We start from the raw sequence: 24,744 nt of genomic DNA, 5'->3' as shown, positions 1-24,744 counted from the left end.
GGCCGCTCAAAGTGAGCGACTCGACAGAGGAGGAGGGGGGAAGGGTTGTCCTCTGCCGTGTCATTCGAGTGGCCTGGGTTTTCTACTGGGCAGGCAGCCTTGTCGCTCAAAGATGAACGACTTGGCAGAAGAGGACAATGCGGTGGATGGGTTGTCTTGTCTCTTACCCCCATCCTCCCCCCTCCTCCTTCCATCTCACAAGGCTGCCCGCCCAGCAATGGGGGAAAGAGACAAGGACCACTGCCCAGTGAGTTGTCCTCCTCCTCTTCTGCCGAGTCAGCAAGGCTGCCCCCCTGGCAAAACCCCCAGGCTGCTCAAAGGCAAATGACTTGGCAGAGGAGGAGGAGGAGGACAATGTGGTGCGCAGGCGTCTTTATCTCTTCCCCCATCCCCCTCCTCCTTCTCCTTCTCTAGAAGGAAGGAAGGAAGGAAGGAAGGAAGGAAGGAAGGAAGAATCAAGGAAGTGAAGAAGTGAAGAAGGAAATAAAGAAGGGGAGAGGGTAAAAGGAAGAAAAGAAAGAAAAAAGAAAGAAGAGAGGGAGGGAGGGAGGGAGGGAGGAGGCAGGGAAAGGAAGAAAGGGGGTAGGGAGGAAAGAGAAGCAAGGAAATAAAGGAGGGAGGGAGGGAAAGGAAGAAAGGAGGAAGGGAGGAAAGAAAAAAGCGGGAAAAGAAAGAAGGGAGGAAAGAAAGAAAGAAAGAAAGAAAGAAAGAAAGAAAGAAAGAAAGGAGGGAGGGAGGGAGGGAGGGAGGAAGGAGGGAGGGAGGGAGGGAAGGGATGACCAGACTTTCCCTCCTTTTCCTGGACATGTCTCCCATCTCAGCCTTCCTGTCCAGGAGGAGGGATTCCAAAATGCCTTCCATTTTCAGCATGGCTAAGAAGTATGGATTTACATTTATATGCTTCCAGCTTCTATTTGGTCACGTCCTCCATTTTTCTTGAATGACCTACATGTCAACTAAATGTCCTACATTTCCCTGTCCTAAACCTATTGGCGGCCCGAACAACCTAGCAGACCTTAATTTTGGCCCCTACCGCCTTCTAAATTGGGCACCCCTGGATTAGACCATCAACATCTGGAGAGCCAGAGATTGTAAGCTTTTGTTACACATGTAGTTCCAAGGTCCAGAAGTACATAGTAATTGTTATGGTTAAGATTTTAAATAAAAATTAATCTTTACCCACCAGTTTTTTACTTGTGGGTTGTTGGGGGTTTTTTCTTTTCCTTTTAAGAAAACTCAGTCACATGTTACAAGCCATGGACCTATGATAGAAAATATACTCTCTTCCCATACATCTCATTGTCTTCTTGACACCGACAACGAAATGTGAGGGAAAGCATGAGTCAACATTTGGATCATGTGATAGTCCTCCCTCACTATTTTAGTAAGGCCACGCTCCCAACATTATAACAATAACTTTAAAGTTGCCATTACATCACGGAAGGGGTGATAATATTCCTCATCAAATGACATTCATAATGTAATGTGATTATATTGTTGTTGTTGTTGTGTGCCTTTAAGTTGCTTCCAGTATATAGTGAACCTAATAGAAATCCATCAGGGGTTTTTCTGGGGGTGAGAGTGTGTGACTTTCCCAAGGTCATCCATGGGTTTCCATGGCTGAGTGGGGAATGAAACCCTGGTCTCTGGAATAGCTTTCCAACATTCAAACCACTACACCACACTGGCTCTCAGTGTGGTTATAAAGTACATTTATTTTGGTGGGAAGGAATTAATTAGATGTAATCTATTATTTGTAGCTGGTTACATCCAAGCCTTGTAGAGAACCACACATTTCCCACCTTCACTTACTATCAGGAATCAAAGAACCATGCACTTTTTTCTATGTGCCCAAAAGAATGTGGAGAAAAGTGCCTTTTAAAAATGAAAGTAAAAAAGAAAAGTGCTGCCTCAGTGGCACTGAGAGTATCTTTTTTTAAAAAAAAGGAAAACCGTGTAAAAAATCCCACTTGTCATGCATGACTCTGTTGACTTGTCTAGCAATGGAACCATACCCATGTTTATTGGATAGAACTCCTACTGTGCCTAATGGGACTTATTCCCATTGTGCGAGCAAGAATTCACATCACTTTGACCCCTATTTATTTCAAAAGCAAGCTGGTTCCCATCCTACCACACTGTTATATATTTGTTTGCTGTTCCCATTAATTATAATAATTATCAGTCATTTTGTCTGGCTTCAGTAATTTACAGGGAACTTTTTAACCTTTCTTATCTCCAGCTTCGTTTAATTACATTTATATTGTGTTTTTATTCTACATGAGCAATTAAATCAAGAGGGACAAAACAAAGGTATGTTGTACAAATTCTATGCAAATTTAAAAAATGCAGCTACCTTTTCCAAATTCATTAGAGAATAACAGGAAAGAATGGTAACAAGTTCTTTTAACATTATTTGCAAGCGGATGTCATGCCTTTTTTAATGCTTAAATGGAAGTTGAAACTGGATGAACAGAGGATTAAGTTTATGAATATGCCCACTGGATCCAATCTGTGATTTTATGCCTATATACTAAACCATGGGGTGTTTAATATTAAATATCTTGTAAAGACTCTCTCTCTCTCTCTCTACATATATATATATATATATATATATATACACACACACACACACAGAGAGAGAGAGAGAGAGAGAGAGAGGTTTTGGTGCAAACAATCAATTTCGCAATCAGCATAAAAACATTCAGACAGGAGAAAAAAGAATAGAACAAAGATAAATATATATACATATACGTGTGTGTGTGTGTGTGTAAATAATATTAAAACTATTTTAGGATTAAAACACCATGCTAAACACTATACTAAAACATTAAACTGAAACAATAAACACAGACTAATTATTACTCTGAATACCAACTAAATAAAATTAAAACACAAAAGGCGTCTGATCCCTCATTTCAAACTGTAATGAAAGACAAAAACTGGGGGGGGGGGGGGTTAGGGGTAAAATGTTCTACCATTACAGATCCCTCTAAATAAATTTAGTAAGGTTATTAATAATCATAACCACAATTATTACATAATTAGAATTCTTATTGCTCAAAAAGTCTCTATAGTGGGCTCTTAGTATTCACTGGGGTTTGGTTCCAGGGGGCCCCCTGTGGAAACCAAAATCTGTGGATGTTCAAGTTCCATTATATATACTGGCATAGTAAAATGGAGTCCCTTATATAAAATAAACAGCAAGGTTTGCTTTTTGGGTGTGTATATATATATATATATATAGTCAAGTCATGGTTGGTTGAATCCATGGATCCATAACCTATGGATACAAAGGCCTGGTTGTAAATGGTTTCCAGTCTTTTAAAAAAATTATCCTTTAAAACCCACATTAATTTGGCAGTTTTGGCTAACTCAGGCTGAATCCTCACTACAGAATTAATGCCATTTGACACCGCTTTAATTGCCATGGCTCAATGTTATGGAATTCTGAGATTTATAGTTTTGTGAGACATTTAGCCTTCTCTGTCAGAGAGTTCTGTAGCCACAACAAACCACAAATCCTAGGATCTCACAGCATTGAGCCATGGCAGTTGAAGTGGTGTCAAATTGTATTATTTCTGCAGTGCAGATGCAGCCTCAGTAAACTTAACCAACCATTTTTCTGTTGTCTGTGCTTTGATTCGTTTCCATGCCTTCACATAAAATATTCTTGTCACTGTTATCATATAAAGCCAGCCCCCCACATCCATGGATTCTGCATACAAAGATTCATCTATTTATAGCTTGGGGAAAAAATTCCAAAAAGCAAACCATGCTGTTTACCATTTTATATAAGGGACACCATTGTACTATGACATTGTATATAATAATAATAATAATAATAATAATAATAATAATAGGTTTTATTTATATTGTCCTGCCTCTCCCGACGGATCGAGGCGGGATTACAACAAAATTATACAAACACAATAATACTAATAACAATTATTTAAAATCACAATATAAAACCATATCCCATCTAAAAACAATTAGTACAATATAAAAATTTATCACAGCCTGAGGTAGACTGATCGGGAGGGTATGCTTGCCGGAAGAGGTATGTTTATAATGAGGTATATAATGGGATTTGAATATCCACAGATTTTGGTATCCATAGAGGGATCTGGAACCAAACCCCAATGAATACCAGGGGACCGCTGTATATAAGAAGTAATCCATATTTACTCTTTGCTTTCTTACATAAGTACACACCAAGTATGAAAAAGTACCCTCCTTATCTTAACAACCCCAACATTGATCTGAAACGTTTTTAACAGCTTATTTGAATTTAGATACCATCTGTACATCATCTTACACGTATATCTTTAGTCCACATTTTCCCCCACACTTCCGTTTGGACATTGTGCCCAAAATTTTGGAACCACTTTATCATATGACCTTTGACTGCTTCACTTTCCGTCTTTTAAAAATATATTCAAATACTGGTACTTTTTTGATTACATGATTGTCATCTTTACACAATTCTGAATGAAGCTTATTTCCTCCAGCCTCTATGGTTGCTGCTGCTCGAAGCTTTAGAAAAACTATAAAACTGGTTTGACCATGATCTCCAAATCATGTTTTTTAAAAAAGGTCCAAAATCTGAGGCTATTCCACTTGTAACAGTAACAACAGCTATATGCTGTCTTCCTATCTGCTCCTAAACTTAGCGCATGTTCCTTATTTTTTTACCTTCAAAGCCTTCCATAGCCTTGCTCTTCCTTATATCTTTACTTTTATATCCAAATTTTCATATCCACCCGTAATCTTTGATTTCTCCACCCTCCCTTTTACTTTCCAAGGGCCTGTACTCCCTCAAACAACTCCAGACTTTATCCCATCCCATCCCATCCCCAACATTGGTACTATGCTTGGCATTACTTTCTTCCTTTATTTACATGAAGATACATATGTTAGTCTAATTAGTTCACATCTTAGGACCTGTTTAACTAAGCCTCTAACTAGAAGCATCACTAGGGGCTGGAAGGGGTGCAAGGTGCACCAGGTGCCACTGCTGCTCCCCAAACATCTGCCTTTTGGTAGAAATGGACGGTTGTGTTCACCTGCGTCCCTTTAAAACACGGAAAAGATGGGGTGAGTGGGTGAGGCTCAGTGGGAGGAGAAAAGAGGGGCTTCAGAATTTTTTTTTTATTTTTTATTAAATGTTAAGGTTTTTAAAAAAATATTCCTTTAAAGTTTTCTTTAAAAACATCACATCTTACCAAATTTTAACTTTAACCACATGTAGCTATGTTCATGTAAATACATTTAGGCTGTGTGTATGATATTGTAATTTAAAGGTATACTTTTAATTTTGCTCATTGTTTATGTCACAACAGTTACCATAACATTCAGTGATATACAGGAGTTTTAGTTTATGAGTAACATTAACACAAAAAACATTACTAAGGATTCTGTATGGTGTTGCATGGGAGGAAGACACTGGGGGGGGGGGACACCATGAGGGTTACCGCACTGGGTGATACCAACCCTAGTAACGCCACTGCCTATAACCAAGACGAAGCAGAAATTATTGAGATAAGCACATTCTTATTCACCCAGCTTCCATTTCCCCTTCTTTCTCTGCTGTACTAGAGTTTAGATTGTGTGTTTCTGAAGGCAGAGACCTGTTCTTTTGTACTCTAAAAGTAGCTAGGGGTGTGAGAAGAGAAGTGAGGAAGAGATGAATGGAGGAAGCATTGTTATGGAAGTTATTACACTAGGCCTTTGCTATCCGCTGGGATTTGATTCCCCGTGGATATCCAAATCCATGGATACTCAAGTCAAAATTAAATATGATGGCATAGTAAATGATGTCCCTTATACAAAATAGCAAAATCAAGGCTTGCTTTTTGGAATACACACACACACACACACACACACACACACACAGTGTGTGTGTACACACATATACAGTGTGTGTGTGTGTGTGTGTGTGTGTGTATTTAATCTTGTCAAGCCAGGGATTGTTGAATCCGTGGATAAAGAATTTGTGGATACGGAAGACCAACTGTATTCTCCCTTGGTCCCACCTAAGAACTGAAAAATGAAGAATAATAAGGGATCTTCCTTGTTCCCACGAGTAATCGAAACAATTGCATATTCTTTCCCTATTCTCCATTAGTCCCACTTCCCCTTCTTCCTCTTCGTTTCTCCTTTGTGGAACTTTGTGTAAGTTCCTGCGGGCAGGAACTCTTGCCTTTATACTCTGTAAAGTCACTTGTATGTGTTATGTGTATGATAAAGAGAAAGAAAACTTTTGTAGAAGTTGTGACTCGCTCTGAGATCTCTTTGAAGAAGGGAATTGAAAAATTAATAAATAATGATGCCTCTGGCTATGCCAGATGGGACAACTGTGGCGACCCCAAGTGCCTCTGCTTTCCTGTTCTTCTGACGGCACTCGAGGTTTCAGTTCTTTATGTAAGTTTCCAACCTAGATAGTTTTACATCAAGACCTCCATTCTTCAGCTGCTATCAGCAGCTGCTGCTGCTTACTTCAGCTAGCTGATATGCCTCCTCTCTCGCACACATACACTCTCGTTTGTGCATTACTCATAGATTGAAAATCACTTTGACTCCTGTAACATAATTATGTTAATGTCAAGTGAGTCACAGGGAAACAGAAAGCTCTGTATATCAGGCTTCGCTTTCGTGTCAGCTTCTGAATACAGTGTACTGTACACAGGAGGAGTTGGGTGGGGGGGGGTAAGAGGTAAGCAGGAAAATTGCTGGGTAGTGGGAGTGATGTTAAATTACTAGCCGTCACTCCGAAGGAAGGTTGGATGTAACTGTTCAAGTTCACAGGCATTCTTGTTTGGAAAGTAAGCTAGGTGTCTACTTCGATGAGAGAAAGTACAGCTGAAAAATAGGAACAGTTTGGTGTCTTCTCTACTTAGCCCGGTCATCTTGGCAGAAGTCAGCAGGGAGTTAAATATGCTTACATTCCTTCATCTCAGTGAATATAAGTATTTCTAAGGGTTAATAATGCATTTGAATTAAATATGGGGAGTGCAGCTGAGACTTTTTTTCCCTTCAAAGTTAATGGACAGGCCCTGTCAGAATCAGGACCATTACATATAGATGAAGAACATTTAAAAATTCCTTCCACTGAGGTAAAAAGAAGAAAAATTCCAATGGGTAGTTTAGCTTTAACTCTGGACTAATTTTGGGTACAGTATATCCTTTTGCCTCATAATCTGCTGTTGACGTCAATTATCTCTTGTATATAATGTATGAATTTAAACAGCAACAACTTCTTTTTCTTACTGTAGTTATTATTTTATTGCATTATTGTTATTATTATTATTATTATTATTTACTGTTATTTTATGGCAACAAGATCTGTCTCTTTTTAGGTGGAGTCTCGTTTTAACAAACCGCAGGACTCTTGGGAAAGTATTTGTAGCCGCATCAACCTTTCTGGTAAGACAGAACAAATTTTTCACAAAATAGATAAAGGAGTTTGTGCTTTAAAACAGGAGCCAGCAATGCTACTTAATGGGATTGGTTCCCAAGATCGCAATGGGCCATTTCCCCAAACCATTGACTACTGGTCACTGTTGAGTTTCCAGGAAAGAATGAAACAGTTGGAACCAATGAACACATATATGGTGTTGATTCCTTGCACAGTGGAAAAATATAATTGCTAGTCCCCATCAGATAGCCCATGAAGGACTATGTTAGAGCAGTGATTCCCAAACGTTATCCCTCTACCTGTTTTGGACTTCGGCTCCCAGAAGCCCCAGCCATCTTGGCCAACAGTCAGGAATTCTTAGAGATGAAGTCCCAAAACATCTGGAGGACCAAAGTTTGGGAACCACTGATATTAGAAAATTGTGGATGTTCAGGGGTGTTAGACCAGCAGTGGAAACTGTGTGACACTCCAGATGTTGTTGGACTGTATTTCCCAGCTGCTTGTATTATTCCAGGCAATGGTGACAAATGCTGGAAGCTGCAGTGAAACAATAGAAGGAAAGCAGGACAATTTCCACCCATGTGCTACACTGTCATTTCTTTCAGACATTTGTTTAGAAAACCTACTTGTTTTCTCCCTGCTCAACTTGAACATTTATTACAGGCATTATAGAGGCATTGCTTCCACCCTCCTCATTCCTCACATGGAGTATGACTGTTTGGGGAAGTAGTGAGCACTAAAACATGTTATTTGAAGCATGCTGTTAAGTTGCTTCAATATACTGACCTTGTCTTGAGCCATTTAGTCACTCACTTGATGCAATATCAGTTGCTTCAAGGTAAATAGTTCCTTTGGTCAATTATTCAGGAGACACACATACAAACATTACATCACAGCAGGCCACTTTTTTTGGAAGAGGGAGGTATAATGGTAGGAGTGTTAGACTAGGACTCCCAGAAACCAGAGTTCAAATCCCTGCTCTGCCATAGAAACCCACAGTGTTACCTTGGACAAGCTGCACTCTCTCTCAGCCTTAGGGAGAAAGGCAATGGCAAATCTCTTCTGCATAAATCTTAACCAGAAAACACTAGGATAGCATCTGTGCAAGTCAGAGCCAACTTGAAGGCATGTAACAACAATAAAGGGTTAGCTTAATACATATCCAACATTTTTCAACAAGGACACAGAGCTTGTGATATATTGTTGCTGTTGTTTCTTTGTGAATTTCCCTTAAAACAATTGTCTTTCCTCTGTGTTATGAGCACCTGCCTGTGAGAGAAAATGGCTGTGAAGTAGAGCTAAATATTAGGGCATAGTTAAACCTGAAATTAATTGTGTGAATGAAAATAACAGGCCTGATTTCTAAATGTATATAGTAAGTCTGTGGATCCCCAGCTAGGACTAGGCCTTCAGGGCAAGGAAGGTTTATACTTTCCCCTTTAAAAGTCTCCCATTGGTATTTGGGAGGAAGCTTTCATTGGAAACTTCAATAGCAGTACAAAGATTTTTATCAGGACTCTGCTGGAGGGGAATACTTTTATTTTATTTTTGTTTTTATTCATGTAGTTATTTTATGAAAATATTTATATCTCTCAGCCTAAATGAGATCGGTTCAAACAGTTTTAAATAATTTAACATGTAAAACTGTTAAAAATAACAAACAACCCCTACCGATTGTAATCTAGACATATTAAACAATATAATGATTAAAAACAAGTTCTAACAATTAAAACCACAATCCTGTAGAAAATGAATAGGAACATCTGGCCTCAAAAGCTTTCATGAAAAGTCTTGTTTTAACATGGCACAAAAATGAAGACAACATCAGTGCCAGTCAGGCCTGTAAAGCACATAGGTCACCTCTCAGTGAAGACAGAAGGGCTAAAATCAAGATTTTTAACTCACTAGAAAGATAACAAGTGTATTGTAGTGGTTTAAGCATTTGATTATGACTCTGGAAACAAGGGTTCAGATTGCCACTGAGCCATGGAAACCCACTGGGCAAGAGTGTCTTGGGGACAAGGGGGACAGGGCACACCAGATGACACACAAAGAGGGGAATGACACGCCTGCTCCCTAAATATCTGCTTTTTGGCAGAAACAGGCTGTGACGTTTGCCTGTGTCCCTTTAAAATGCTGGAGCTCAATGGAAGAGATGGTATCAGTGGGGTGAGTCTCAGTGAGAGGAGAAAGGAGAGGTATCGATTTTTTTAAATTTAATTTTTTAACAAAATATTATTTTAAAATTTTATTTAAAAACATAACATCTTACCAAATTTTCACTTTGACCACACACAACTATAGACATGAAAATACATTTATGCTGTGTATATAATATTTCAATGTAAAGGTATAATTTTAATTTTGCTAGTTGTTTACGTCACAAATATTGCTGTTACATTCATTGATACACAGGAATTATGATTTATGAGTTACGTTAGTACAAAAACCCTTACTAAGGATTCTTTACTTAGGTAATGGGAGGAGGTCTATGTGGGGTGGGTACCATTATTTACCGCATTGGGTGACGCCAAACCTAGTGATGGCACTGCCACTGGGTGACCTTGGCCAAGTCACACGCTCTCAGTCTCAGAGGAAAGCAAAGGCAAACCCCTCTGAACAAAACTTGCCAAGAAAGCCCCATGATAGGTCCACCCTAGGGTTGCCATAAATCGGAAACATCTTGTAAGCATACAGCAACAAAATGAGGGGAAAGTGCTTTAAATACCCTAAAGGCAAAGGGTCAGTCCCAGTTAGTATTTGGACATGAGACTGCCAGCAAAAACCAGGTGCTGTTATATTTCAGAGGAAGGAACTGGCAAAACCATTGCTGAGTATTCCTTGCCTAAGAAAACCCTAGTAAATCCATGGGGTCCCCACAAGTCAGTAGCTGACCTGAAGGCACATATATGCAAACAGATGAGGGGAAATTCTTCCCCAGTGACAAATTCAAGAGGGATAACTGTTCTCTTCTGTTAAGCAAAGACAACTAGAAGAACTATGATAAGTTAAAGACTTATAGTCATGAAGCACAATCCTGCCAAAGTGAAGCATTTTTAAGCCTCTGTTTTTCTGAGATAGAAGGAAAAAGGTGCTCAACTTTCTGCTACAGAAATCAGTTTGACATCGTGTATTAAACTTTTCACGGATTTCCTCAGTGACATATTAGAAATCTCAACTCTGAACCAACTGCTTCCGCTGATGCTCTTGCATTTTTTTTGTAAAAGATTTCCATGCTTATATTCAGCAGCCTATAGCAGCATGCTAGCCCTCCCATCACTAGTTTTGAAAGCACCCCTGAAAAGCATAAAATCCTCAATGAAATTTTACAGCATGATGCAAAACACTATGAAACAATTTTTAAAATAATCAAGAAACCTCTAATAATTATACTAAAATAGATGCCTATCCAATCCTAAATGTAGATAATCAAACTGGTGACAAGTCCTGGTGAAAATTGTAAAATATCCCCAAAACTGAGAGGATAGACTGATTAATACTACTTATATTCACATGATGGTGATACTTTAATATAATTTTTTACTTGCGTTGGTTGCATCTTTCTGGAAAAGGGGGAGAGTGTCTCTTTGTTTTAGCCATTAACAAAATTTATCTTCAGTTTTTAAATACTGTAATTGACATTCATTGTAACAGACAAAAACACAGTTTACATCATTGTATGCAGTCTACCTGATCAAGTAGTGAGATGAGCCATCCATCTGCATTCAAGACCTGACCTGAAATAAATCTCCTTCTCTTTGAAAGCATCATTCCTTTTACTTCTGACTTCTCCTCTCAGTTCAAGACCTCCTCATCTGTTCACTTACCCCAGAACCTCTGTTAATAACCTCATTCTCCATTGCCCCCCAGAGCAAGAAACCAACTGCTGTTACTAAATTAGGTGGGAATACGAAGTCATATCAGAGGTGACTAATATGCGCCCTATAATTCTTCACTAGCCATGATCTAAATATGAAATAATAGCATCATCTCGACCTTAAAGTGAATGAAGGGCTGTATTTCATACTGATTCCTCTGGATCCAAAGATAACTTACGAGGGACAACATTTGCAGTTTGAAACCAGTTAGACTGACAGGGTTATAAATATTTTTTGTGATCCTTCTATACCTACTTGAGTTACTTTCTGCTTTTTATTGTGTGGAAATTTACTACACGTGGATCCTCCTAACTCAAAGGCATTTTGAACCTTTTTAAATGGCTTGTTTTAAAAAAGAAAAGGGATTTGAATATCCAATCATACAATTAGTTATAATAATATTATAACTTATAAATTATAATATAAATTATAATCACATAATATGTTAAAAGATTTTGTAGCACCTGTGAGACTAATTGAAAGAAAGAAGTTAGCAGCATGAGCTTTCATAGATTTAAGTCCATTTCCTCAGACGCTTTATATACTGATTACAATATCATAGTCCCAAAACAGAGGAACCAAATTATGTGGTTTCCAGCCGCATTCAAGGTGTAGCGTTTAAATAACACATGTCCTGAACATGCCAGGAAACTGTGCCGACGCCTCGTCTTCCCAAAAGAACCGGGTCAAAAAGGACTGGAAAATCTGCTCCTTTTTGGCGGCCCAGTTCAGAATCGCATCAGCGGGCTGGATTGGGGCCAGATGTTTGCAGTCACCAGTGCAGTCCTGCCACGGTCCTTTTGGACCTTCTGTTTTGGGACTCAGGCCCAGTACAGACTGGTGTTTTGTGCCAGCCTGGGGGCGATTTTAAGGCTCCGTAGGGCTAAGTGTCCATACGCGCCCAGCCCTACTTTCGGCGCCCTTGTGCCATCTTGCTGCACCTCCATCCACATGGGGTGCACAACAATGACACACGGGTATCCGAGCGCCCAAATAGTGCATGCCGGAAGTGGCATTGTCATGGTGAACAAGCGTCATTATGACGCCCTTAAAAAGAAGCCGCCTAGAGCAGCTCCTTTTTAGGGAGCGCGTCAGTGCTGCGCTGTGCAGCTGGCGCAGCACTCACGAGGGGCAAAAATGGACAGCATGGAGCCGCCCATCTGTAGCCCCCATAGTTATTTATAAATGTGGGTTGTAAGAGTCAAAGTGGTACAATAAGAGTGTTGGGCTGAAAACAGTGAGATGGGGGGTCAGATCGTCATAGCCAGAACACTTTATGGAGATTACTACACACAGCTTTTAAACCATGATTAGACCCAGAAGAAAGAGGCTTTGGCAATACTAATTGCACGACAACACGTCCAGCCCATAGCTGCTGTGCTAAGGCTTTTTACTGATGGGGGAACCCTATCAATGACATCTCAATCACACTAGTCTCAGGTAAGAAACATATTCCTGGGGCAATTGTGATATTGGCAGTCACATGATATCCTCCCTCCCCCTTGCTATTCCAAGAAGGCTGATTGTTGCTATTTTTAATCTGTTTCTTTCTTTTTTAACTGCATTTGCAATAGCAGAACTCCAGAATTGCATGAAAAAGTTAAAATAAAAAATAAAATAAAATACCACATATACTCAACAATAAGTCGACCTAATGTATAAGTCGTGGGTAAGTTTGGGGTCAGGGGATGGTTCCCTTTTTTAAAATAAGTGTTAACGTACGGTACTTACAGTACCTATATTGACCCACGGATAAGTGACTCAGGTTTTTGGGGACAATTTTTTGACTAAAATTTCTAGACTTATACATGAGTATATACAGTAAATGAAAACCGTGCTGGGTAGGGCATAGGGCAGGGAGATGGGGGTTAAGGGATTGTCAGTAAGGAGTGCAATGGCAAGAGCAACCCCAGTCAAGTGATTCCAAAGAAGTGTGATAATAGTTGTGCTGAATCCAGTGCATTTACATTTTTTAAAAACTAATACAATTGCTGCAAGAACAGGACTTACGTTGTAAAGTCCTATTTGTTACAAAACAAATCAGTATCACACATCTGCCTTACATGGTTGTGATTATAAAGGAAGAAAGAACCAGGTATGATCCTCAGAACCCCTTGAAGAAAGAATGGTATAACGATGGAATATATTATTGAAGTCAGGATTGAATAATTTATTATATCTTTATCCCATTCTTGATAGTAGTAATAGTACTTCTATTACTACTATATGGAATAATCTAATAGTAGGAGAAGTAGCAGCAGTAGTAACAGTTGCTGCTGTTGTTTTATACCGAGTTCTTCATTAATGCTCAGGGCAGCTATTAATCTTATCAAAAAAATTAAAATTACAGAATACAAATGCCTAAAACAGATGAACCTGTTATTCGCAGAAGCTTTCAGGAGCATGTTAAACTTTTAAACAGGTGGCATCCCTTTCTTATATTACTGTACTTAACACCAAAAGTGTCTGTTTTACAAAACCAGAATTGACTTCCAGCCACTTCTGGTTTTATTGTCCCATGCCATTGTTATGATCTATATAGTCCCTTATTGACCCAAAAACAAATGGGACAGAAAATTGGTCTTAGACCAATGGAAGTTGCCCAGCCCTGAAGCTCTGATTGTAGTGCAAGGCAGCTTTTTTCTTTTCTAGGAAGTTTTCTTCAGAGCTTGTAAATGTTGCTTTTCTTGAACTTCCAAATTTTTCCAGGTAAAGATGGTGACTCACCATGCTTGGTAGGGCATTCTGAGAGGTGCAGTCCAGAAACATAGGCGCTGTACAACCCAGCACTTTGTGCCGACCTGTATGCGTGGTGAGCCATTACCATGCCACCCGGCCACCAAACAGCACTGCGTGGAACGGCTGTCATAACTCCGCATCCCGGCACTTATGACACCCCTTAGGAGCTTCTTTTTGCATCTGCATTATATCATTGTATCATATTTTATTATATCTCCATTATATCGTTGTATCATATTTTATTATAAATGACAAAATAACATAGCAGTTACTTTAACATGATTAGTAGCTGTCTATAGATTTTTCCTGACTTCATTTTCTGACCCTTTAAAAAAGCTCTTTAAGTTAGTGGCCTGTACAATGGCATGTGGCAAAGGATGCCACACTGTGAATAGGTTGGTCTTTTTTAATAGTTGCAAATAAACAAAACAAAAAACACTCTTTTATGTTGATCCATAGTTCCTTGTAGGATTTCTACTTGAATATAGTAAACGAAAAGTTTGTTTGGTTATTAAAGATATTGCCATCTTGGCTTTCTTACAAGAAACTGATGGAAAGATAAGTGGTACTTTCCCTTGACCTTCTTCCGTCTAACAAATCTGTGACGTAAAATAGGCTGTGAGTTAAGGAGGAACTGGCTCAAGATAACATGTCAAACATCATAGCTGGATGGGGATTTGACTCAATGTCTTCGCAGTCTTAATCCAACACTGTGACCAAGAGGTGGGCAATATGCAACACATGGCCCACTTGTGATACTATCCCCCAACAGGCATTTTTGCAATCCCAAATTGAGTCCCTACTATCCCGCTGCTTCCAGGATGGTGGCAAAAGCTCTACTTTTCAAAGCTGTAAACAAAACATGTGAGTGTTTTGTTTTTGAGGAGAACTGAGCTCATGGAAATGTCTGGGAAGTGTAAGTCATAGCATAGATACAGGTGACTCATTGATTCTTCATTACACAGAACAGTGTGTAGAGAGTTGACATCAAATCATAATATGCAAAAAAGCTTTGGTGTGGTTACACACATAACTCCATGTGACAAATAGGATTTTTTAAATATATTATCCCAACAACAAATGGAGTTTTTGAGTTATGGGATAGCTGTTCTCTGCTTCATCAGTGGTGGACTATCATTTCCCTCTCCAACACATACACATCTACTTTGCAGTGTGCACAAATAACCAGAAGACTGAGAAGCAAAGTATACACCTTTTAAGCAGAGGAAGAGGAAACGTGGTGCTCCAGATGGTGTTGGCCACCAACCCACATGAACCTTGTCAGTGTCCAGCTAAAATGGAAGCTGTAGTCCAACAACCACAGAAAGGTAACATTTGAACCACTTCTGTTTTAAGGCCACAAACAGAAGCAACAAAATGCTTACTAGGGTTTAGTAAGGCATCCAAAATATACAAATTTCCACGTTCCGCAGAATTCTTCATCAGAGTAGAGTTTTAGGACACTGCAGAAATAATCGTTTGAGACTACTTTAACTGCCCTGGCTCAGTGCTAGGGAGTCCTGGGGATTGTAGTTTGTTGTGGCACCAGAGCTCTTTAATAGAGAAGGCTAAATGTCTCACAAAACTCACAATTAAAGAATCCCTGTCAGGTGGCCATCCAGCCTCTGTTTAAAGACCTCCAAAGAAGGAGACTCAACCACTCTTTGAGGGAGTGTGTTCCTCTGTTGAACAGCTCTTACTGTCAGGAGGTTCTTCCTAATGTTGAGGTGGAATCTCTTTTCCTGTAGTTTGAATCCATTGCTCTGGGTCCTGTTCTCTGGAGTAGCAGAAAACAAGCTTGCTCCATCTTCAATGACATCCCTTCGAATAGTTAAACAGGGCTATCCTATCATAAATGATCATAGCATTAATTAATACATGATGTGAACATGCCCAAAATGATACACGGAAAGGAAAAAATGATGATTCAGCTTTCATCTTTTTTATTGTCTTGTATACAGCACTGTCAACATACAGAGCTTCATAAGCAATCAACTAACAGGATGGTGAAATCCCAAGAAGTGCGAAGAATCCTAAACAGAACTCTTAAAACAATAAATACACAATAAACGAGATGAGAAATAAGGGCAAATAAGATTCAATATCGAAAGGTTAGTGGTGCATATTTGCAGAGTGTGGGGTGTTACACAATGAAGACTGCATTTGCCACATGACACAGTGCTTAGTCTGTTGACTCCTGTAGCTCTTTTTAGATACTGCTCACCCTTCTTACTTGTACATGGGCTTGAATGACTAACCCTGGGTGCATCTACATGGTAGAAATAATGCAGATTGACACCACTTTAAATTGCCATGGTCCTATAAACAGAGAGAATTTTAATGAATTTTAAGCACAGAACCAGGCAGATAGTGAGGAGCCCTATGAATTAAAGAGACTAATAAGGGTGCATTTTGTACACCACTTTAAACTGCAATAGCCCCACCCTTCAAAATCCTGTGATCTGTAGTTGTGTGAGCCGCCGGCACTCTTGGGCAAAGGAGGCTAAAGACCTCAAAACTACAAATCCCAGGATTCCATTCCATAAGCTGGTATAGCCCTTGAAGTGCTATAATTCCCAGGAGGGAGCTGCAGCATTTTAAGGGATATAACAGCCTATGGAATGCTGGGATCTGTAGTTTCACAATATGCTGGAATGTGTAGTTTCACTATTGCTGGGATGTGGTTTCACTATATATATATATATATATACACACACACACACACAAAAAAAAAACACTCTCATATATATATATATATATATATGCGCCTATGGAATGCTGGGATGTGTAGTTTCACAAATACAGCCTTCACTGTCAAAGGAATGCTGGTGTCTCACCAAAACTATAAATCCCAGGGCTCTGTAGGACGGAGCCATGACACTTAAAATGGCGTCAAACTGCATTACTGCTACAAAATGCAGCCTTGTTAGTCGCTTTAGTTCCCAGGGCTCCTAGTAGCTACCCTTCTGTGCTTAGAATTCACGGTCGGTGGGTAAAAAGGGCCACTGTCCCTTTAAGACAGCGCTCGAGACGCCGGTGACCGTTACACGCTTTTCCCCGCCCCTCCTCCACGCAGGCGCGTGACGTCATCGGTATGCCGGGAAGCCGGTGTCCTCAGCCCAGCGCCCTGCAGTCCTTGAGAGCGGGTGGGCGGCGACTCGAAACAAAGGGGGAAATTTAAGAACAGCATCGTGGAAAAGGAGGATTTGAAACTTCGCCTCGATGCGGTCGGTCGGGCCGAGTACTTTCTATGCGGGCGGTACGGAAAGCCACAAGAGCGCCTCATTTCTTCCGGCTTCGGGGGGTTTCGGCGGGTGAAGCCTTGAAGGATGACTCATAAAGGGGCGGGGCGACCAAAGCCTGTTTTCTATGACTCACCGCTGACCGCGGAAACCCTCCACGCACGCGCACTCTAATCCCACTCTATTTATAGGCTGGCCAAGGAGGGGGCATGATGTCATGCGGGTGGCAGTTGGTCCTGGACCCTGACCGACATTCGGAGCGTGGCGCGCGCGGTTGCCTAGCAACCCAGTTGTGTTTACCGAGGGGGGAGGCGAGGGAAAGGGTTGCCTAGCAACGGAAGTAAGCTTCGTAAGGCGGCTGAAAAGAAAAGGGTGGCTTTTATTTGGCTCCAGTTTAACTGCTTCTTATGGAATCCTGGGATTTGTAGTTTGGGGAGGCACTAGAGCTCTCTGAGAGAACTCTCAATATGTCTCCCTAAAGTGAAATCAGAAGAGCTGGCAGGGGTTTGGCAATTAAAAACGTACAAAAGTGGTACATTGAAGTAGAATTAAATTGTTACAATATTAAAAACAATAACTCTGGAGCCCAGGGTTCGAATCCCTCTCAGCCATGGAAACTCACTGGCTGACTGTGGATGGCAATTTCAAACCGCCTCTGAAGAAACATGCCAAGAAAAAACCATAGAATCATAGAGTTGGAAGAGACCACACGGCCATCCAGTCCAACCCCATTCTGCCATGCAGGAAATCCAGATCAGAGCATCCCCATCAGATGGCCATCCGGCCTCTGACCTCCAAGGAAGGAGACTCCACTACACTCCGAGGAAGGAGTGTGTTCCACTGTCGAACAGCCCTTACTGTCAGGAAGTTCCTCCTAATGTTCAGGTGGAATCTCTTTTCCTGGAGCTTGCATCCATTGTTCTGGGTCCTGTTCTCTGGAGCAGCAGAAAACAAGCTTGCTCCCTCCTCAACATGACTTCCTTTCAAATATTTAGACAGGGCTATCATGTCACCTCTTAACCTTCTTTTCTCCAGGCTAAACATCCCCAGATCCCTAAGTCGTTCCTCATAGGGCAAGGTTTCCAGACCTTTCACCATTTTAGTCGCCCTCCTCTGGACACGTTCCAGTTTCTCAATGTCCTTTTTGAATTGTGGTGCCCAGAACTGGACACAATATTCCAGGTGGGGCCTGACCAAAGCAGAATACAGTGGCACTATTACTTCCCTTGATCTAGACACTATACTTCTATTGATGCAGCCTAAAATCGCATTGGCCTTTTTAGCTGCTGCATCGCATTGTTGACTCATGTTCAACTTGATAGGTTCATGTTAGGGTCACCATAAATTGAAACAGCTTGAACTCACACAACAAGAAACCTAAATAAAGGTAGAAGAGCCTTGTTTGCTTTCAGAGGCAGAAGCCATGCCTCTTTAAAAGTACTGACTGGCCACTAATCTTGGGGGAGTTGCTATGGATGCGGATGGTCAAATGTTGTTCTGTGTGTATGCCTAGAGATAGTTCATAGAAGTGTGTGTGTTTTCAGGAGGCATATAGTTGTGTTCAGATTATTTCAATGTTTGAATTTTTCAAGGTACTTTTATGAAGTGAGTTCATTTTTAAAATGTTGCCTTGACACAATCTACTGCTGGTTTTTCTTGTCTAAAAACAAAGGCTTACGTTTGTTTGTTTTAAATATGTTTATTACATTATGCTTTAGAAATACGGGGCATAGGGATATAATGAGTTGTCTGGCCAAGTGGAAGAGTGGCCAACGTAAAAGGAGAAAAAACTGACCCTAGAAAAGGGCCTGGAATCTGAGGCAAGTGAACCTGGCATCTCTTGCTTAGTGCTCCTCAGGCTGCCTGATGCGAGGGACCAGCCATTTTCCCAGTGTGCCACAGATCAGCACCATATTTGTGTCCATTCACTACAGCTGTTTCTTGGAAACTTCAGGGACCAGCAGTCAACGGTTTTGGACCATCACTGGGTCCAGGGACTGCTCCTGCCAGCTATATTGACAATTTGATTATGAAATAAGTGAATTAGGAGAAATTCACAAACCACTTTCCTTAGGGAGTGGGCAGAGCATATAATATGAAATGTGTGCATAAGTGCTTCTAAGAGTAGAGATCCATTTTTGTTGCTTATATGGAAGACAAAAAGGTTATCTCAGTATGTAAAGAGGAAAGTTTTTATTCTAGTAGCCTATTCTCTGCTAATGCCAACTGCATCCTTCAGTAGAAGACTGATAATTAGCTGTGTAAACCATTTGCAACCCCAATTTCTTTTTTTCATTCTCACTATGGACCAGTATAGATACAAACATTGTATTTCCAACTGTTCTGAAAAGATGGGTACAAACATTGTAATAGAAAAGCCCTTTGCACTTCTACTTTTCCCAGTTTCCCTGTTAGCTGTCAATAGTTAAATTTTGCTTCATGTATTGCCCTCTGATAGCCTGTTGTTTGTGGACATGTTTTGAAATCGGGAGTATTAACTGTATATCACAAGCATAGCATATTTGTTATCCTTTGCCTAAATCAAAATAACTGAATCCACAACTATATATATATTTATACTGCCATACTATACAAATATATATATGTGGATTCAGTTATTTTGATTTAGGCAAAGGATAACAAATATTTTCCATGAACAGTAAGTACTTCACAGTGGCTCTCAGCAGGGATGGTCATTCAAGTTCAAGTAGCCTAAAGAACAGAAGTCCCCTTCTTTTATGGTGTGAACTCTCCAGTTGATCCTGCTCTTTCTCACCTAACTCCAGGTAAGATGCTCAATGTTTTTGTTTTGTTTTTTGCCCATTATTTCTGTCAATTAGATATGTTCCGTATAAATCCCAATGGCAGGAGCCATCCTAGCAGGAAAAAATTCAATGCTAGTATGTAGCAGTCCTTAAATAGTCCCTTGAATTAAACTTTTTGACTTACTGGATTCACTCTCTTCTGTTTTCAAGAATTAAAATAAGGCTTGATTTTTCCTGAAGGAAAAATGTTACTGTACTTTCCCTTCATTTCCTTAATGTGCCTGGCCTGAATATGGGTGAGGAAGAGGACAAGGACAGACCTCTGTCCACATTTAGTATTCTTGAATTGCCTAACAGTTCTATTGGTGTAATTGCCTTTTTCCTGTTCCTGGTTACATAAATAGAGCTGAACATTTGGAGCACCCATGACACTTCTAATTTTAGTCTGGTTTCTCAATTATCTGGCAAAAGTCAGAATTGATAAGAGTGCTCTGAGGCTTTTCACATGAGTCTGTCATTTCTTATTTTCAAAGATTAGAGCTGTGGTCCCCAAACTATGCCCTTTAAGGGGTTTTGGACTTCAGCTCCCAGAATCCCAGACTATTGGCCAACATGGTTGAGGCTTTTGGGAGCTGAAGTCCAAAAACAATTAAAGGGTACAGTTTGGGGACCACTGGATTAGAGGATTGAAATTCCACATGCTCAATGATCAAGTATTAATTTTGATCAATAACTTGGTTCTTGCAGGAGCTCCCCATATGATTTAAGGCCAAGGATGGCACTACAACCATCCCAATGGCAGGAATCATCCTAGGGGGGGAAATTCAGTTATAGTATGAAGCAATCCTTAAATAATCCCTTGAATTTTATTGCTGAAATGAAACTACTAGAGCTGCTGTTGGAAAAGCTTTCTTTAAAAATCAGATGTGTTGTGATGCCTTCATAAAATCATATCTCCACCAACTGTGATGCAATTTCTAAGTAAAGATACTGTAATTACATACTGCTTTTATGTAAACAAACAGAAGGCATGCTTCTGGTATGTAAAAAGAACTTTTTCTTTTTTTATGAATTAATGGCCTCTTCTTTTTTGAGATTTCCTGAATTGTATGTAAATTGTAGGAAAATGAACGGTTTTTACTCAGGAACCACATGCCTATTTCTGTTTTTTGTTATTTGCTATGTAAAATACTGTGTTTAGCCATCCAGGGCAAATTTTACCACTACAGGAAGAACAGTGGTTTAAAAAATCTTGAGAGGGACAGCAAATGCCACATCTTTAGGTTACATCCAGCTTTTCTTTCTACATCAGAGATGGAAATTGTGATCCCCCAGATGTTACTGAACTGCAACTCCCAGCAGCCCTAACCAGCAGTGCCAGTGTTGAGGAATTGTGGGAGTTGCATTTCAACATGCAGATCGTTACACAATTTCTACTCCTGGTATAAAAAAGTTTTTAAAAACAGCTGTTAACTGTAAAGCCTGTCAAACAATGCCAGATATAAACTGAGGGCTGGACTAGAAGATCAGGGTTTGAATACCTACTCAGCCATGGAAATCCCCTCGGTCACTTTAGGCAAGTCACAGTCTCCCAGCCCCAAGAAGGCAATGGCAAACCCCCTCTGAATAAATTTGTCAAGAATACCCTAGGATACAGTAGCAGTAAGTCATAGTTGACTTGAAGGTACATAACAGGAAGGAAAGAAGTAAATCACATTTCAAGTCTTTTTGCATTTTATTGTACCTGTAAATTTAGGTACAGTATTTTATCCTCTGGCAATTGTCTTGTTACATTTGAACTTCCTCTTGTACAGGAGTTTTCCCTTGCGGACTCTTAAGAAATATGGTTTCTTACCACATCTTTCTCATGACTCTGCATGGTCGCTATTTCCTTCAACACTGCCATCTGAAAAGAAAAGGATGTTAGCTTTCTTGTTGTGTGCTTTCAAGTCATTTCCAACTTATAGGGAACCATAAGGCCCCTATAATGGGGTTTTCTTGCAAGATTTGATCAGAGGAGGTTTGCCTTTGCCTTCCTCTGAGGCTGAGAGAGTCTGACTTGCCCAGGTCACCCAGTTGGTTTACATGGCTGAGCCAGGATTCAAACCCTGGGCTCTAGAGTCCTAGTCCAATGCTCAAACCACTACACCACGCTGGCTCAGTGTTACCAGTATGATATTTTTCTTTCAAAGAGGCATCAGTAGTGTGGCTCTTCATAATACTACCAGGTTAAAAAAGCCACTGATAAAGATACTGATGAAACTGATACAGAGCTGATAAAATTGACTCCTCCCCAACTTAATCAATTTAATCAAAGGCAGGGTGAGGACAGACATTTACTACCAAAAGGGGAGGATATACTGTCACATTATTGCTGGCCATGTCATGATAGGACTTCATCATTCAGAGTACAGTCACAAGGCAGTATGGATAAGCATCCAGGATCGATAAGTGAGCTGGGATCTAATTACCACACCATTTGCAATAGTGTGATGATTTTTAAAGCAGAAAAAGCATAGCTTGTGGAAGGGGATAATCTGCTACAGTGGAAGATGGAAGAGCCGCCTTGAGTCCCTGTACTGGGAGGAAGGTGTGATATAAATAAATGAAATAATAGTAAATAATAATTCCACGGTCAGCATTAAAAGTAACTTGAAGGAGTCCTGCGGAGTTTTATTCAGCCATGTGAACTTTATATTTTTATTTTCTTTCAAGGATTTATAGCCCACCTTTCTCCCACAGTGGGATTCAAGGCAGGTTTTGTCATCAAAATATGTTTTTGATTACAACCCCCATTAGCCCTGCCAGCACAGCGAATTGTTGTGTCGGTTGGGGATGATGGAGCCATAGTTCAAGGACTGGAGGTTGTCTGGCTTCTCTAAACTGTGGCTTGCAAAATCTGCTGGTTTACATTGGATTTTTGAATCACTGCTTTCTACACCCAACCATAACTTCCAGTCACCGTGTATTCAAGGTTGCTTCCTCAGAAAATTATATAACATCGGGAAAGGAAAGCAGAGAGTTGTTTGTGTCCGTTTGTGTGTTGGTTATGGAAGAATAACCTTAAAATCAGGCAGAAATCTCTCTTAAAAAGACCTCCTGAGGCCTCTGGAGAAGCTTTTGGGAGAAACTGGTGGCAATTGGGTTGAGGGGTAGGAGACTGTAGGAAACTATATTTCTATTAACTTAATGTCTTCTATGGGTCCATCTTGGGAGCTGAGCATATGCCCTGATTTTTCAGTTAAGTAAATGTGGTATATGTATACTCTATTGCATCAGCTGGGTTATGCCCTGCCAAATGTACACAGAGAGCATAGTTGTCACCATTACTCAGCTTTCAGCAAACCTTCTTTCCTTAGTTACTATTTTCTTTTTTATTTTATGGAACTGCATCTATTTACAGTAAAGAACAAAGACTGCCTTCATCTCAAGATGATTGGTAGAGAGAGAAACAGTGTTTTTTCCACTTAGAACTTTGCCTCCAATCATGACCACAAATCCATGTGACTTTATTATAAGACAGATGTTTAGGTCATTTAATGGTCTGTCTTTTGAGCATGACTGTTGACTTGCTGACTACTGATGGTTCCTGCTTCTGATAGGTAGCAAAACACAAAGAGCCATCTGTGAGATAGTGAAAAGAAGCAGTGACTCAGCTTTTGTCCGAAAGTGGCATTTAGTGATTTGTGTTCTGCTTCTTCTTAGTTATCAAAACCAGAACTGTAATAAAGAGCTTACAAGCATTAACACAGAACCTTTTCTGAGAACACACTTTCAAAAAATAGCCACAGAAGATGCTTTCTTTTTCCTGTAAAAAAGCACACATTGTGTGATTTTAATATAGTTCTGTCCTTGGCAGGATGAATTCATGAGCTAACTAAATGGTGATCTCCTACATTTATGCCAAATGTGAACAACCTGAAGCCCCATAGCACTTGCTGAACTCCCAGTTCGCATCAGGCTTGACCCTTGGCCAAGCTGGCTAGGACTGAAGGAGGTGCAAAAGTCCAACAATACCTGGAGAACTACAGATTCCCTGGCCTTGATCTATGATTTGAAAAATAACCTGCATGGCAGAGGGTTGGACTTTATGACCCTTGAGGTCCCTTCCAACTCTATGATTCTAAAAGTAGATGAGATACTGGCAGTTACAGTCAGCTCTCCACATTTGTGGTTTGACCTTTGAGGATTTGATTATTTGTGGATTTGATTGACCTGTTCTAGGAATCTCTAGGTCCTCCAATGCAACTCTGCTGGAAATTGATCACATATTTGCTCCGGAGGACAGGTCCTCCAGTGTGATTCTATGGTCAACTTCTGGCAGATGTTGACCATGGAGTTGCATTGGAGGACCTAGAGATTTCTAGCAAATTGTTTTTTTAATTTGAAAGCTGAGTAATGGTGACGACTATATTCTCTGTGTACATTTGGCAGGGCATAACCCAGCTGATTCAATATACATGTACCACATTCACTTTACGCAAAAATCAAGGCATATGCTCAGCTCCCAATATGGACTCATAGAAGACAGTTAATAGAAATATAGTTCCACATTCATGGGGGTCTTGTGCCCCTAACCCCAGCGAATGTGGGAGCCCCATTTTACTAGCAAAGGTTGTTAAGTGCTGGCTTCTTGGAATGTTTTGAGATTTCTCTCCAGAATTATAGGCCATTTTCTTTTTTAGCTACATTTAAACAAAAAA

General features: G+C 40.2%; 1 protein-coding gene and 1 long non-coding RNA gene across 2 annotated transcripts in view; one reads left to right on the top strand and one right to left on the bottom strand.

Moving 5' to 3' along the window:
• The window catches only part of ATF3 (activating transcription factor 3), a 45,208-nt gene extending 34,026 nt beyond the window's left edge, over positions 1–11,182 (bottom strand). The window contains exon 1 of the mRNA XM_089529270.1: positions 11,108–11,182. Coding sequence (XP_089385396.1) covers positions 11,108–11,142 — 35 coding nt within the window. The 5' untranslated portion in view covers positions 11,143–11,182. The remainder of the gene's footprint in view (positions 1–11,107) is intronic.
• Positions 7,021–15,348, top strand: LOC149310595 (uncharacterized). The gene is made up of 3 exons (XR_016281688.1): positions 7,021–7,115; positions 7,359–7,425; positions 15,207–15,348. It is a non-coding gene; the product is annotated as an uncharacterized LOC149310595 (long non-coding RNA).
• The last annotated feature ends 9,396 nt before the right edge of the window (positions 15,349–24,744 follow it).

Source organism: Sceloporus occidentalis, unplaced genomic scaffold (genome assembly GCF_023333645.1).
Source record: "Sceloporus occidentalis isolate IW3139 unplaced genomic scaffold, rSceOcc1.0.p SCAF_6, whole genome shotgun sequence".
In the NCBI taxonomy this organism is placed as follows: Eukaryota; Metazoa; Chordata; class Lepidosauria; order Squamata; family Phrynosomatidae; genus Sceloporus; species Sceloporus occidentalis.
The sequence above is the reverse complement of the archived record's forward strand: the minus strand, read 5'-3'. Positions and strand labels throughout refer to the sequence as shown.